Source organism: Protopterus annectens, chromosome 11.part0, assembly GCF_019279795.1.
Source record: "Protopterus annectens isolate FY-2018-M chromosome 11.part0, PAN1.0, whole genome shotgun sequence".
NCBI lineage: Eukaryota > Metazoa > Chordata > Ceratodontiformes > Protopteridae > Protopterus > Protopterus annectens.
In genome coordinates this window covers 611056468-611071530 of record NC_056745.1, presented here as the reverse complement: position 1 = coordinate 611071530, position 15063 = coordinate 611056468, and the positions used below count along the sequence as shown (strand labels likewise).

General features: G+C 36.8%; 1 protein-coding gene and 1 long non-coding RNA gene across 6 annotated transcripts in view; one reads left to right on the top strand and one right to left on the bottom strand.

Moving 5' to 3' along the window:
* Positions 1–5846, bottom strand: part of LOC122815520 — a 108043-nt gene extending 102197 nt beyond the window's left edge. The window contains exons 1-2 of the long non-coding RNA XR_006366959.1: positions 5673–5846; positions 1252–1395 (exon numbers count right to left, since the gene is read on the bottom strand). This is a non-coding gene — a long non-coding RNA (uncharacterized LOC122815520). The remainder of the gene's footprint in view (positions 1–1251; positions 1396–5672) is intronic.
* The window catches only part of NAV3 (neuron navigator 3), a 1719037-nt gene that overhangs the window by 1315056 nt on the left and 388918 nt on the right, over positions 1–15063 (top strand). For all 5 annotated transcript variants that reach the window (XM_044088077.1, XM_044088075.1, XM_044088074.1 and 2 more), the window contains 2 exons: positions 1263–1521; positions 8792–9500. In XM_044088077.1, coding sequence (XP_043944012.1) covers positions 1263–1521; positions 8792–9500 — 968 coding nt within the window. The remainder of the gene's footprint in view (positions 1–1262; positions 1522–8791; positions 9501–15063) is intronic.

Genomic DNA, 15063 nt, shown 5'->3' with positions numbered 1-15063 from the left:
TTCTATCTATATTCCATCCTTCCTGCAAGTTTCGGTATTGGAGGAAAATGCACATGTAGCACACTAACAAAGATGCAGTATTTATATTACAGGTTTGTAGGACCTTTTACTTCATATTTGGGGAGTGTTGACAGCTGTTTTTCAGAGCACTGTGCCGTTTCCAAAAATAGCAAAGTTTATATTTTCATTTCAAGTCCACAATATCTGAACATTTCTTCATCTGCTATAAACAGAGTACATCACAGCAGTGAAAAAAATGTTTTTCCACCCTCTGTTTTCACTTCATACCCCATTATCTTTTAAAGTAAAATATGTTTCAGGAAGCACTACAGTGAAAATGGCTTGATAGCAGATAAGAAATGAATTTAAGATTTGCCAGCGTTGTTGCTGTTATCACTCAGGTTTTGTGTAAGACTCCAAAATACGCATTCTTAGGATAAGGAGTTGATTTCCTAACACTGTGAAAATGTATTGCAAAAATGCAATAGTAAGTAATTTATCCAACAGAAATGCATCTCATTATAAGGAGACTCCTATGTTTATTTGCATGTTGTGAAAACTTGTATCATAGGTTCATAGGTGTTTACTAGGCTAATGACCACAAGGGCCTTTTTAAGCCTAGTCATGCATCCCAAATCTCTGACAAGTTCTGATCCTTTGATAAATGTAAGCATGGGCCTAGAAGATGAACCATTTATAGGTTACCTATTTGCATCAGAGACATAGGTGCCAAACCAGGGATGAATTTCTGGATTCCCATTCAATTGTACAAGTTGCACTTGAATTGGATTAGGGAGGAACTCTGCTTCACATGGATGGGGAGCCTGTTCCATAGGTGGGATAGTCTCTGGGATACATACTGCTGTCTTCATATTTGATATTCATATTCTTTAAAGTGCAATGAGCTTTGCACTTAATTTTGTAATTCTGTTAGTAAAAGCAGTCTAATGAAAATAATTTGACCAAGAAATTACACGATTCATTCAGAATAAGAATACAGTGGTTTATTTTAGGTGTAGCTTTAATTAAAGTTGCATGAAAACCAAGATGCAGAAAAACAATGTGGATTTGTTTTTCATCATCTAGTGTCTGCTTTCAAAGTAAAAAGTTATCTCATTTTGCCAAACCAGTGAATAGTCAGACAAAAAATGTGGCCTTATGTTATTGGTTCTGGAAAAAGAGCAAGAGTAATTTAAGTACTTTACATTTGTTTACCTGTTTAGTTTAATGCAGATTAGAGTAAAAACCTACTTTTTGTTTAGTTCAAGACAGATTCCGAGAAGCACTGTGAGACAGACTGGTGTGGAACTGATGACCTTAAAAAGCCAGATGAGTACGACAGCAGCATGGATTCAAGCGGCAAATGGAAAAGCGGAGCTGGGCTTCTGGAAGACTCTGAAAAAGGACATCAAAAGGCATCATCATTATGTGTTTCACAGACAGGGTCATGGAGAAGAGGAATGACAGCACAAGGTGGAATTACCCCACCTAAGAGCAAAACAAGCACACTTAAGACTGCAGGTACAGATAGACGAATAATAATGCTATTCAATGTGAATTGGTTGTGTTTTGCTATGATTTTACATTGCATGGTCATTAAAAAAACTCATAAAACCTCACTGTTTGAAATATACAACAAAAGTCAATGACTGTTTTGGATAATTATGCAAATGCAATTTAATGTGACAGACCAATATGTTTAATTACAGGGCAATAATTTTCTCTCTTTATTGCTGTGGCAGTCAGCTATATCACTCATTTAGTTAGCAAGCATCGGTTGTCATGTTTATATCTCAGTTTTTCAGTGAGGAGAACATTTCATACAGAGAGGTGTCAAAACTAGCCCTTTTTCAAACTCAGGAATTTATGTTCTAGTTTTTCCTGATTCACAGGTAGGATGCAAATAATCAGAATAGGGGAATTTCTCCACAAAGAGACCAGTCACCAGTGGACTCCCCCAGGGTTCTGTGCTGGGAACTCTCCTGTTTGGCATATACCTTTCTGAAGTAAAAGACAATACAGAGAGTCTGGCTAACTACGTTTGCAGATGACTGCAAGCTAGGAGCATTCGTTTAATCCCTAAATGACTTGGCCATCCTGAAGGAAGCTTTGTCTGCCAAAACCATGGACTGAAACTAAATGCCAAAAAAAGCATTGTTATTTTGTATCCTTTAGGGAAGTCTACCCCCAGGAGCTACCACATTGACAATACTCCCCTAAGAGTTGATTCAGTTGTTCAGGATTTGGGAACTTATGTGGACAATAACCTAACTTTTGACTGACATGTGTCTATTATTGTAAGGAAGTCTTTCTGTACTGCACACCTTGTAAACAATGGGATTGTGTCTAGATCTAGGCATGCCATTGTCCACCTCTACTCAGCCCTCATTAGGCAAGTCATTGAATATAATACCACCTTTGGCTTGTATCTGTTTAGACACATGCAACAAGTTCAGCTCCCACAGAGGTACCTTACTAAAAGGATACAAGGCCTAAACAGCATGCCCTACATGGACCGACTCAAAGACCTGTCACTATACTCTGTGTCCAACAGACTGCTAAGAGGTGACCTGTGTCTGACATGCAAGGCATCCTCTGACCTATTACTGATGGATTTATTCCACATCAGCAAGTCAAATGACAACAGAAATACTCGATCTAGGCTTCTGAACCTCATCTGCAACATCAACAGAACAGTTTGGAGGGACAAGTATACTCGCAGAGCATACTGCTGCTGTGAAACAGACTTTCCATCCACATAAAACAAAGTTAATCCCTGTATATATTCAACTACAACTTAGATGGCTGGAAAACAGAAAACTTACTCCAGAACTTCGTCATATACTACTAATGAACAGAGCTCATAAATACTTTATCCCATACATTGGTCCCCTCAAATTAACTATGGTATGATTCCAGTTATTCTCATTAATGGTAACATCTAACTATCAATGATGGGATGGGTAAGACCGATGTATAACCAAATGTGAAGGGAAACTGGTTAAACTTAAAATGGCCTCTAAGGACTGCTATATAAATCACAACCTGAATAGTTCTTTGTGATTTTTTTTAATCCATCAGTCAGACACATAAATTGAGTATGATGTGCAGCAAAGAGAATTTCCAATCAATTCTGCATCCTTCAGCTGGGCAGCCATCTAGGAAGATGGAGGACCGTTTTTCAGTTTAGTTCAGCTGTGGAGAAAACACGTAGGTGATACAAAATTGAGGAATAGACAGTTGCATTTTTCATTTACTTGAGGGTGATTATATAAAAATAATTTTAGGAGCCATAATTAGCTTGACTTGAAGTGGGTCTGCTGGACACAGATATAGCATAGATCAGCAATCCTAATGGCAAAAAAAGGAACAGAGCATTGTGCCTGTTAACCAAGTTTAAACTTTACCCCATAGGCCAATATGAATAAGGTGAGTTGGGGTAAAATATAATTCTGGGGGTATAGGTAGCTAAGCAGTGGACAACAGAAGTGAACATATTAAAGAATCTGTTGTGTCAGATTGCTCTTTAAAAGAGATTGTTTCCTACATTATTCTCTTTGTGACTGCCTACATAGACACACACACCCTCCATGTCTTCTCTGAACTTACCCGCACTGCAAACAGTAAGAGTGAATGGGTACTGGACTTCTTTATGGCAAGCACTTTTTCCTCATGAAGTAAAATTTTACTTAGCAATCCCTAGGCTGAGCAAATTGGGAACAGCAGACAGTTCTGGCAGAAAGCACATAGCTAATAAGCATTGTCCACTCCAGTAGACTCCCATATTAGCATGTGGTTTCACCACAAAGGTTAAACCTGAGCAATAGAGAGGCCCCTAAACTGGAAATGGTTAGTGTGATGTGGTAACCTTCGAAGCTAAGCCTTCTGCATCCAGTTAAGTCTTTCTGAGTATCATGGTCTGTTTTAACTTTGCATATGTATATGTAAATGTATTCTAATTATAATGATGACCAAGAATCACATTTAGAAATCATGGGTATAATGTCTGTAATTCAGCTCATGAAAATGAAATTTATTTTTTAAGAACAGTAAATCAGCATACTTGCAAAAAATCAATGGAATTGAGATTTACATGAAAAAGAGATGCTAAGTAATTAGAACTATTTTACATTTTCTCTGTTAGGCTGAAGTAACATAATGGAAATATTTGCGTTACCCTTTTTAACTCAACACCTATGGGATGTGGAATGTCACTCTTCTAGTAGCCTTCACACATTGTTATATTCTAAAACATATTCTGGGAAATCAGCTTAAAAACATAACACAAATAAATGCAAATACCTTGTGAATAAAAGCTATTAAAATGGTGCAAAAAGCAATATTATCATTAAAGTGTCTTCTTTGCATGAACAGTTAGTCTTTACATCTGTGATTTGATATATTATTATAAGTAGATAACCAGAATGATATTTTTATCTGTTTCACAAATAAATTGTCATATCTTGGAATCTGTATAACCAAGATGTATTTTGTCAACTTAATTTTGTTAGCTGGACATACAGTTTCACATGACAGCAAAAAGTTCCTTTCTATGAACATGCTTACTTATGCAATAGTTTGTAAGTCACACAGTTTTAGAAATATGGAACTATTTCATATTTTCATAATTACTAACAAATAACTACCAAGATCCCCAGTATAGTGTATTGCAGTTGCAGATTAACAATGCACTTTTCATTTTCCCATCAGCGCATTTCACTCTGTCCCCCTCAATAACGTGTAGGTCGCAATCATTTTGTTAATTACACCTTGCACTTTCTAATACTGTCTATTATTAATTTGTGACTTACTTAGTTAAGGATAACAGACCAAACAAATGTCGAAACACCATAAGGAGCTATGGGCATTAACTGGAAGAATACAAAAAGGTGCTATATGCTTGAATGAGTTACATTTATTTACAAACTATTCTATTTCTTCACGATACATTTATTAAAGATAAATTAAAATGTTTAACTAGAAAACTTCCTTGATGGGAAGGATCACCAAGAGGTCCTCAGCTAATATTTATAAACATTCAGCTGGATTCAAATGTCGGGATCCAGATACTTATATAATGGCACAAGCACTAATTTAACATATAGTCTTATCAATAACTTATATAACAAGTATGCAAACATTGAACTTAAGATTAAATCGTCATCGTATTTATTGATGTTTTTCAGATGATAACTTGTCTATTTAGAATTACATGTCCATAATAAAGCTTTTAATGTAGCCATACAATACCTATACTTTGTTACTTTGTGTCTCTTTACAAACCCAAGCATTTCTTAAAGTGGATGCACATTTGTAACCATCATTTATGTGCCAATAATAGGTTGGGGGGGGGTCAGTCAGTTGGCTAAACTAGCATACCAACATGATAGTTATTGAAACAGAGAAGACTGACTTTGGTGTTTTCATAACCTTCTGTTTTAAAAACTCCCTAAACTGCCTTAAACAGTGTGTAGGGGAGATATTGGAGCTGCATGGAAGTGACTGACATTCATTTATTTCTCTGTTGGTAGCAAAAAAGCAGCAGCATAGAGCCAAATACTACATATGATCAAAACCCAAATACTACATATTATCAAAACCCCAAAGAAATGTTTAGTGTAGACAGTGGTTCAAGTGACGTACCTGATAAATTTTACGTACAGCTTACTTACCTGGAGTAAGAGTGGGATTGCAGGTGTAAGAACAGTAGACATAAGATGTATATTATCTGCCCTGAGGTGGCTACTGGTAGAGATGTTTTTCCTCCAATTTGTATTGGCAACAACATAACAGTGCTCAGAATCAATGTTTTGTGCCAGTGTAGTCTTGGCGTCTCATTGAATGACTCCATTAATGCTCCTTATTCCAGCCCTCAGGACAAAGTGGACAGAACTCTGAAAGGATGTTGACAGACTGTTAAGACATTTTGCTAACAAGACTAAATTTTGTCTGTTTTATACCAAGCAAGAAATGTTGACTAATAATCAGTCTCCCTACAGATGGCCAGTAAACAGCATCACTCCATGGTACAACATTCATTGACATAATCTAGATGGTCAAATCAGAACTCACTTCACTAAGACAGCTGACACAACTACACTTTTCTTTAAAATTGTATCAGCACAAAGTATTTCTGTGGCAGCCATTTAGACTTTTGTTTGCACCATCTTCAGGCATTGTATGCTGGACATTCAGTGTAGAAGTAGAGCTACTTTTGGCCCTTGTTGTCCTGAAAGGCATGTTTTAATCCTCTGGATAGAAGATGCCATACATTTTCAATGCTTTATATTCTCCCACAGTTTGTAAATGCATTGCAGCAATGATCTATAAAACAAATAATGTACAGTTTTGTAACAGTACTCACCACATTCTGTAGAATGATTGCATAACAGTTTTTTTTACTTCAGTAGTCACTCCCACCCACCTTCTCTACCTAATGAATATTTATTATGATGAAGGGTTACATACTTATAGTCCTATGTAATATAGTTCCCCATTTCCTTAGTGTTTGGCTCCCTGGTACTTAGGATTTTATTAGGTGGTACTGACCACTGGAATGTCTGTTTTCTGCAGACCCCCTAACACAGGTCAGGTATTCAGGTATACTTGATAGTTTCCCGCTGCAAAAAAGAATGGAAAATAATGCGGGTTACTCTCAATTTGCAGTTTAGCTTCCAACTGATGTCCAGGAACTAAGGTTATATCCTTGTACCTCTCTGGGTGCTTTCAGCTGCTTTTGAAATTTGACCAGAAGACTGATGTCTACCTGCAAATAATTATCATATTTTATGAATACACTGCAGTGGTGTTCCTATTTTTTTTCAAACAGTTATGTGCACCCTCGCATGACTCTAATTCCCCGATAATGAAGAGTGAGGCAGATAATGCAGATGCACATAACCTACACACAGGACTGAAGGAAAAGGGAGCAAGTCTACATATCTGTACCCAATGAAGTAACTAATGCATTTAAAAATGCAGGAGATAAGTTACAGTCCACATTATCGTGTGCTATAGAATCCCTCCCATACATAGTTTTTTTGCATGAAAATACCTAACTGAAAATTAAAACTAATAAGCCAGGCTAGTAGGGGAAGTGTAGAGTATATATCCAAGCTAGACCACTGTTTGGAACAGTTCTGTTTGGACTTGTTTTCTAGTACAGAGCTACAGGCAGTGAATTGTTAGCAAATACATGGACAACTGCAAACTGGACAATATAAATACTTCCACTAAGGGATGTAAAACTACTTCAGAATAGTTTAAATTATTAGTGTTTGGTACAATAACAACTGTCTCCTATCAGTGCTGTTTAATTTAGCATTGCTAGAGTCAAGGACAAAGGTATATGTTTTGATTGCAAAGTTAATGGAGATGCTAAAAGCTAAGAATGAAATAAATGACCTAAAAGTCGCTGTAGACAAAATTTGCTTTAATCTCCATGTTTTAAGAGGTTGGAAAGGCTTACTCTGTAGCACAGTTCAGAATTAAAGAAGCACTCTGTGGGCTATACACAGAAAACAGCATAACACTCCATTAAGGAACTTAAGTATTATAAAATGAAACACAAAACACAACTCACTGAAAGCAAAACATTCTCTGAGACTGACTAAAAATAAAATCCAAATAAGCTGTTGCGATAACCAGCAATTTTTATACTTGAACCTGAATGGAAGTGGAGATCGCTGTACCTGTCTACATACCTTTCAGTACGCCAGTTGTAGAATATAATGCCCCATTCTGCAGCCTGAAGAAATCAACTCGATTCAGCTAAGAAAAGATTTGAGGAGTTGGAAATGTGAAGAATACTGACAGAATGCAGGATTAATATAGCTTTTCTGTATTCTACAGACATCTTACAGGAGAACTGTGTTTGGTATATAATGCTATGTCTGTCCCAACTTCACTTGAAAACATGTACAGTAGCTGACAGAGCAGTGCCAACATGAGATCCAGTAAACTATTGCTTAAAGTTATCACAATTAACAAATCCATTTACCAATGATTTCTGGACTAAAGTATCACTAGCAGTAAGCACCTTATTTAGAGGATTGTAAACCGTCACTAATAAAGCACATGCATAACAGAGAAGGCCAGCACAGATTGCAGCTTTCTAGGTCCTCAAAGCCAGTAAGTCACAATAAGCTTGACAGTAAAAGCTTTGACCTCTTTGCTTATCCATTTACATACTGCAGAGTCAAAATGTTATCATGGCCTGAACATTTACATTGAGGTCGCAATTGTTTTCCAGAATTCTGCAACACATACTAGGAAATATGTGAATGTCAGAAAATATGCACATTTTAACATTTATTGCCACTAAGAAAACAATGGTCTTTCTTAGAACTGTATTCCAGTCTATAGGAAACTGTGTGGTGATGTGAATGCTGGAAACTCATATATTATATGACAAATGGAAGCACTAAGCATTTATGGACATGTCTTCTTGCCCCCAGTATGAATCCAAGTGTGACATTATACACTGGCTCTTGTAAAGTGGGTTTTCTGTCCCTTCTTTTTCATTCTTATCACATCAGTGTCTTCTAATAGACCTTTGCTATTTTGTACATGTAAATTTAAGAAAATGGAAGAAGTCATGTGTAATGTCTGATGCAGTGGATTTCTTAGAACATTGTTTTTTATTCAGAATTTATATACCAATAAAGGCTGCATGGGTGGTGAACCTGACACTATAATTTTGTAGGCATGACTTGAATATTTAACACGTCATAGATTTCTAACAGTAAGATGTTACTTTTATTTATTTATTTCATTTTATTTTTTGCAACAGGAAAATCTGAAGAAACAAAGTCTTCAGAGAAAGGAAAAATCCAACTTAAAAGTTCTACCATACAACGGTCCCCTTCAGATGCTGGAAAAAGCAGTGGAGATGAAGGCAAAAAGCCCCCTTCTGGTATTGGAAGGCCACCAACTTCTGGCTCTTTTGGCTTCAAGAAGACTGGTTCAGGATCTTCTCCAGTTATCACAGCAAGCGGTGCTACAATCACAAGTGGATCTGCAACACTAGGAAAAATACCTAAGTCTGTGGCGATTACTGGAAAATCAACAGCAGGAAGAAAGACCAGTCTAGATGGTTCTCAGAATCAAGATGATGGGGTACTGCTTACCAGCTGCAAGACAAACCTGCAGTACCGTAGTCTTCCTCGTCCAGCAAAATCAAGCACAAGTAGCATTCCAGGCCGAGGGGGACATCGGTCTAGTACCAGTAGCATTGACTCCAATGTTAGCGGCAAATCAGGCAGTGCAGCTACCACAAAACTCCGTGAGCCCACAAAGATTGGTTCAGGACGTTCCAGTCCTGTTTCTGCTAGTCAAACAGACAAAGAAAGGGATAAAACAGTAGTATCTGATTCCGAAAGTGCATCTTTATCTGGTTCCCAAAAATCTAGTCCAACATCTACTATTACTACTACTAGCACACAAGGGCTGAGGCAGCCTAGTTCCAAATATCCTGAGATTGCATCACCTACCTTCCGCAGGTAAGCAAGACTACATCTTGTAATGTAAGTACATCTTAGTTATAAAAGAAAGAGTATTAGTTGTTAATGTTTGCATTTAATCTTACATAAAGTGTTTTATAAATTCAAACATCTAACAGCAAATATTGCACTTATTGACAAATGTTCACACTTAAAATATATATAAGTTACAGCAGAAAATATTTAAAAGAGCTGCTTAGGTACATTAGTTAATCACTGTTTTTTTTTCTCTGCACTATGTTGTACCTGACCAAGTCCTTCTTCCCCTTTAGGGTTAGAGAATACAGCTTTGTTTAGGTTAATATAGCAGCTTACATTAACAAAAATAATTCTCATTCCTCACAATAGTGAGAACTGCTGCCACTGAATGACCTATCTCATGTCAAAAAGGGGTAGGGTACTGAATCAACTCTTTCTCCCACCAGCAGTACCATTTCTAGGTGGGAAAGACTAATTGATATTCCAAGCTAAACTTCACAGTGAAGATGAGACATACCTCTCAACCTCTTAGAGCAAGAAATCTGGACAAAGGACCAAAAAACAGGGATCATTTTTAAATGTTGCTCTTACAATCTTAGAAAATTGACAGAATAACAGGTTTTGCATAAGCATGAATTTTCTGAAGGGTATGAAGTTTGAAATTCAAATACCTGTCTTTATTTTTTTACTTCAGCCTTCAAAGATTTGCCAGTGATTTCCCAGAAAACAAAAATTCTGTGAGGAATAGATCAAAAATGAGGCAAAAATCAGGACATTCCGCAGAAATCTGGACAGTTAAGAGGTATATCCAGCAGACTAAATAAAGTATCGAGCTGTATAGAGGCTTATCCTACCTTTGAGGGAATGTGCCTTCAGAGAGAAATAAAGAAAAGGCATGCATTGCATTCAGCAATCATCCAGCTACAACTTTTCCATAGTTAGGTCATTCAAGAAGATAATCTATGCATTTCCATTTTCATAAGACAAGCTTTCAAAAGATGGGTTATAGAAACAAATTGTGGGCATGAAGTACGCCACACCTGAGTTATAGTAAAGCACACAAACTGCAATTTTTAGCATATTGTCTTACTCCTTCCAAGCCACCTTAAGAAATGATTGCTTTCTTGATAAACATATCACCCTACTCGTAATAGGAAATAATTTTCTGTTTCATGACCAGAACAATCCCTCTATTGACTAGGAGACTAATAATCAGGTATAACAACTTCTAAATCATCTATTTATTGATTGGGAAAACAAAGTGTCATACAATACTTGTGCACAGAAACCACTAGACTTCATAAGCATTGCCAGTATCAAATAGATTGCAAAAATGGCAACAAGGAGCAGAAGCATACCGGATACTACACTAACAAGCATCCCTGCCAGCTATGCTAAGCTACATGTTACCCCACTCTACCCACCCCCCTTTTCATGTTGACCACAACAGCATGATGTTTCTCACATACACTAAGATAAACTTAATACAAATTGTTACTTTCTTAAGGGATTTTTCAAACAGAAGTTATGGCATTCTGAACAATCACACTGCATCAGTCAACGGGCTGTAAAATTAGACCTTTGCAATCTGTTGGATAATTATTCTTGGAATTCTGCAGCACTCTAAACAACTGTATCAGAAAATCAATCTCCAAGAAGACCAAATATAAAATTTTTCAGTAAACCCACATGATGGTGTTACAAACTCTGTAAGTTAGTAAACCAAAGGCAACGAGTTTACAAAGCTTTCACACATTACCCAAGCCAATTAAGCCTGGCTAAGGTCATCTTCATCCACTAAGAGCTCACTAAAATAATCAAATTAACCAAATCTTCATTCAGATTAGAACTTATCATCATAATGGGTGACAGTAATACTGCAAAAGCAAACAGAGCACACCATCAAAAATACAAGTTGGGAGGGACACTGTACAACAATCCAAGAAAAGTATCAGCCAAATCAAGATATAAATATTGATTTAATTGAGCGCTTTCATTTCAAATGTGAAACTTCATCAGAATCACATGTTGCAGAAGAGGTTTAGATCACTACAGCTACTGATTCTGATGCCATTTGACTTATTAATGTGCAATAAATCCATCAGTAATGGCTTGGAGGATGCCTTGTATGCCAGATACAGGTCACCTCTTAGCAGTCTGTAGGACACTGAATGCAGTGACAGGGCTTTGAGTCAATCCATGTAAGACATGTTGTTTATGGCTTGCATCCTTTTAGTAAGGTATTTATGTAGGCATTCCATCTGTTGCATGTGTCTGGACAGATACATGCCAAAGGGGGCATTATATTCAATGATGAGTGTGAAGATATTGGATATTGTTATCTGTGCTAGCATGACTGGTTGACGTTTTGTAAATTACCCTGTATGCCAGCATGACTAGCTATAATTTTGTAAATAAGTTTATGTTTTTTTATTATTACTTTGATTTATGTAAGATATATGAATTAAACAGTGTTCTTCTGGATGACCAAATATACATGTTTTTTAAAAAGAATTCTGAATGTAGGTTATGCCAGTCAGATGACCTAGATCTGATGTCAGCATGTGCCAGAGCTGAAACAAATAGAATCTCCACAGCAACTGTTTGGTAATTTTTAAAAGTCTGATATGAGAGAGTAGAAAACAGCTTTCTGTGACTTTAAACAATTCTGCTATAAAAGCAGGTTCTGAGTCAATTAAAGTTCAGTATTTGTAGTAGTTGTTTCAGTTGTTGTTTTCCTGATCAGTAATCACTCAGAATTTTCCAAAGCTGTTCAGCACACATAGTAGGAGTTGCTATTCCAGTTGCTGAGGGCCAGACAACAGCCTGAAGAGTGAACATATATTCTTATTTTGCCTTGCTGAAGTAAGACTATCATCTTGCCTTGCTGAGTTAAATAGATTAGACAGGGATAGTTAATATTTAGACAGTTAGGGAACTACAGTTAGATAGATAGAATTTTTCTATAGTCAGCATGAAACCTATCCTACAATGTTATTTTCATAATTCCTGTGTGTGTGAAACGCTGTGGCTTATTGGAATCAGTTATTCAGTGTATATATGTTTTAAATCATTTTATTTATTAAGTATTTTGCTACCTTTTATTGTAGTTGGCTATTTAGAAAGTACTTTTAATAACATGAGAGTACTTGTGCTTATGGTGATAACACCAGGGCCACTCTGTAACTGCTTGGATTACATGCTACTCTTGATATCGATATTTATTTTACCCAATATAATTGAATACTCCTTTTGAAGGGTATTGTGGTGTTTAACTGGTGGCAGTGGTTACCTTGTAATTTTGGAAAGAGGACATAGCAGATAAATCTGTGCCACTCTTTCCCAGGAGTGTTTGTATGTGTGAATATCAAATCTTTAAGAGTGAGTGTATCAAATGCCTAGAACTGGAACCCAGTGCTTTGGAGTGGTTAGTGTGAAGATTCAGTTGGAACCTGTTCCCAGTGTACTTTTAGGGGAAATTGTGTATTTCTGTCCCTGCTTTCAGTGATGCCCCCTTACCGGAGATAGTGGTGAAGATTGAGGCTCCTTAGTTACTGCCTTGGGTTTAAGTGGGGTGGTCACAATTGGCCTAATGAGGGCTGAGCAAAGTGTATGGTGTTGGTGCTGTTTTGTGCTGGGCTATAAATCTCAGTTTTCTTCATTCAAGCATGTATCAGGAATGCTCAGTCATTCTTAACATAACTACATAGTTCTGTGTTTTCTGAGAAAACTTTGTGTCCTTTCCACCCGAAGAATTACTACAGCTTGAGGAAAGTGGATATGCAATCTTTGTTGTGTTACAGAAAGACTTCCTGGGCATGCAACCTTACCTTAGAAATCCAGTTTTAATTTTTGGTCTTATGAGATAATAAATTTGTCACAAACTACCCAGCATCAAGATTGTACTGAATTTGAATGAAGTAACAAGTATACAGTCAAGGAGGGATAAATTCAAGTTCTGATCCAAATTTTAAACATTCATGTTTCTATATGTAAACGTCAGTCTAGTATTGAATAACCGACAAATATCACTACCCGCTTGTAATAATGTCCAATTTTTACAAATCATTTTTTCAGTTTCCTTAGAATCAGTGGTGTAGTGCATTATCATATTGTTACCCAGTTGGAAACTGGAACTGCTAGTCCTAGTCACAGAATTTTCCTTACAGTTAAAACCAAACTTATCGATGGGTGCAAATTTGTTCTGCCTGCCCGCCCAGACCTCAGTAATGATTTTATTCAACAAATCACGTGGGTACTCTCTTTCTTTGAACATTTTTCGAGTTGTCATCCTATGTATGAAAAGTAAGGTATTGTGAAGAGTCAGTTGATTCGTGTTTCTAGGCTTACATCAGAGAATTCAGAATGTTTAAGGGAATTCCCAGTTTTAAGAAATCAAGGATTACCAAGTATTCCCATGATTGTAATGTGCGCCAAGTGTTCCCACGATTGTAAAGTGCACCAAGTATTCCTACAATTGTAATGTGCACCAAGTGTTCCCCTGATTGTAATGTTTACCAAGTGTTTCCACGATTGTGACTGTAATGTGTACCAAGTGTTCCCATGATTGCAATGTGTACCAAGTGTTCCCATGACTGTAATGAGTACAAAGTGTTCCCATGATTGTAATGTGTACCAAGTGTTTCCACGATTGTGACTGTAATGTGTACCAAGTGTTCCCATGATTGCAATGTGTACCAAGTGTTCCCATGACTGTAATGAGTACAAAGTGTTCCCATGATTGTAATGTGTACCAAGTGTTTCCACGATTGTGACTGTAATGTGTACCAAGTGTTCCCATGATTGCAATGTGTACCAAGTGTTCCCATGACTGTAATGAGTACAAAGTGTTCCCATGATTGTAATTTGCATCAAGTGTTCCCATGACTGTAATGTGTAACAGTCTTAGAATTAGTTGTTTGCTGGTTGTTGAGCTGGCTGAGACTAAAGAATCTTCTTTTCACAAGCTAAAAATGCTCTTAGTGAAGTCAAACACCGCAAAACAGTTACTAAATCATAACAGTATTGTAAAATAGAAAGTTTGCCATTCATTGGAGTTCATTTCCCTCAAAAAGATAACATTTTTCAGAGTTCCATTTGATATTGCTGTTAAGATGTAACAACTGATGTGAGATGGAAAGTTGCTGAAAGCTATAATATTTAGAGTATGCAATGATGCATCTCACAGTTGCTTATTGCATACTTCAGTTCTTTTGAACATTTTCTGTTTTAGCTAAATAAAGTGAGATGATAAACTGCATTTCTGAGCTTCCTAGGGCTTGATGACAAATATGAACACAGCCATTAACATCAGATGTGTCTGTTAACTGCCATCATCTGGCCACTTTGTGGTATTACATTATTCCTTTTATAGTTCATTCTGTGATTTTAAGCTGCATATTTGTGTGTGTTTTTAGTGTTTGAATTTTATTTTTAATAACCACAAGAAGGCCTTTAAGATATTGTTCAGATGCACATCGTGTGGGAATTGGTGGGGGTGGGCAAATCGTTTGTTTTTTTGTACAATCACAGTTCATTATCTGCATATTTGGTTTAAACCTAGGCACAACTAAACACACAGTAG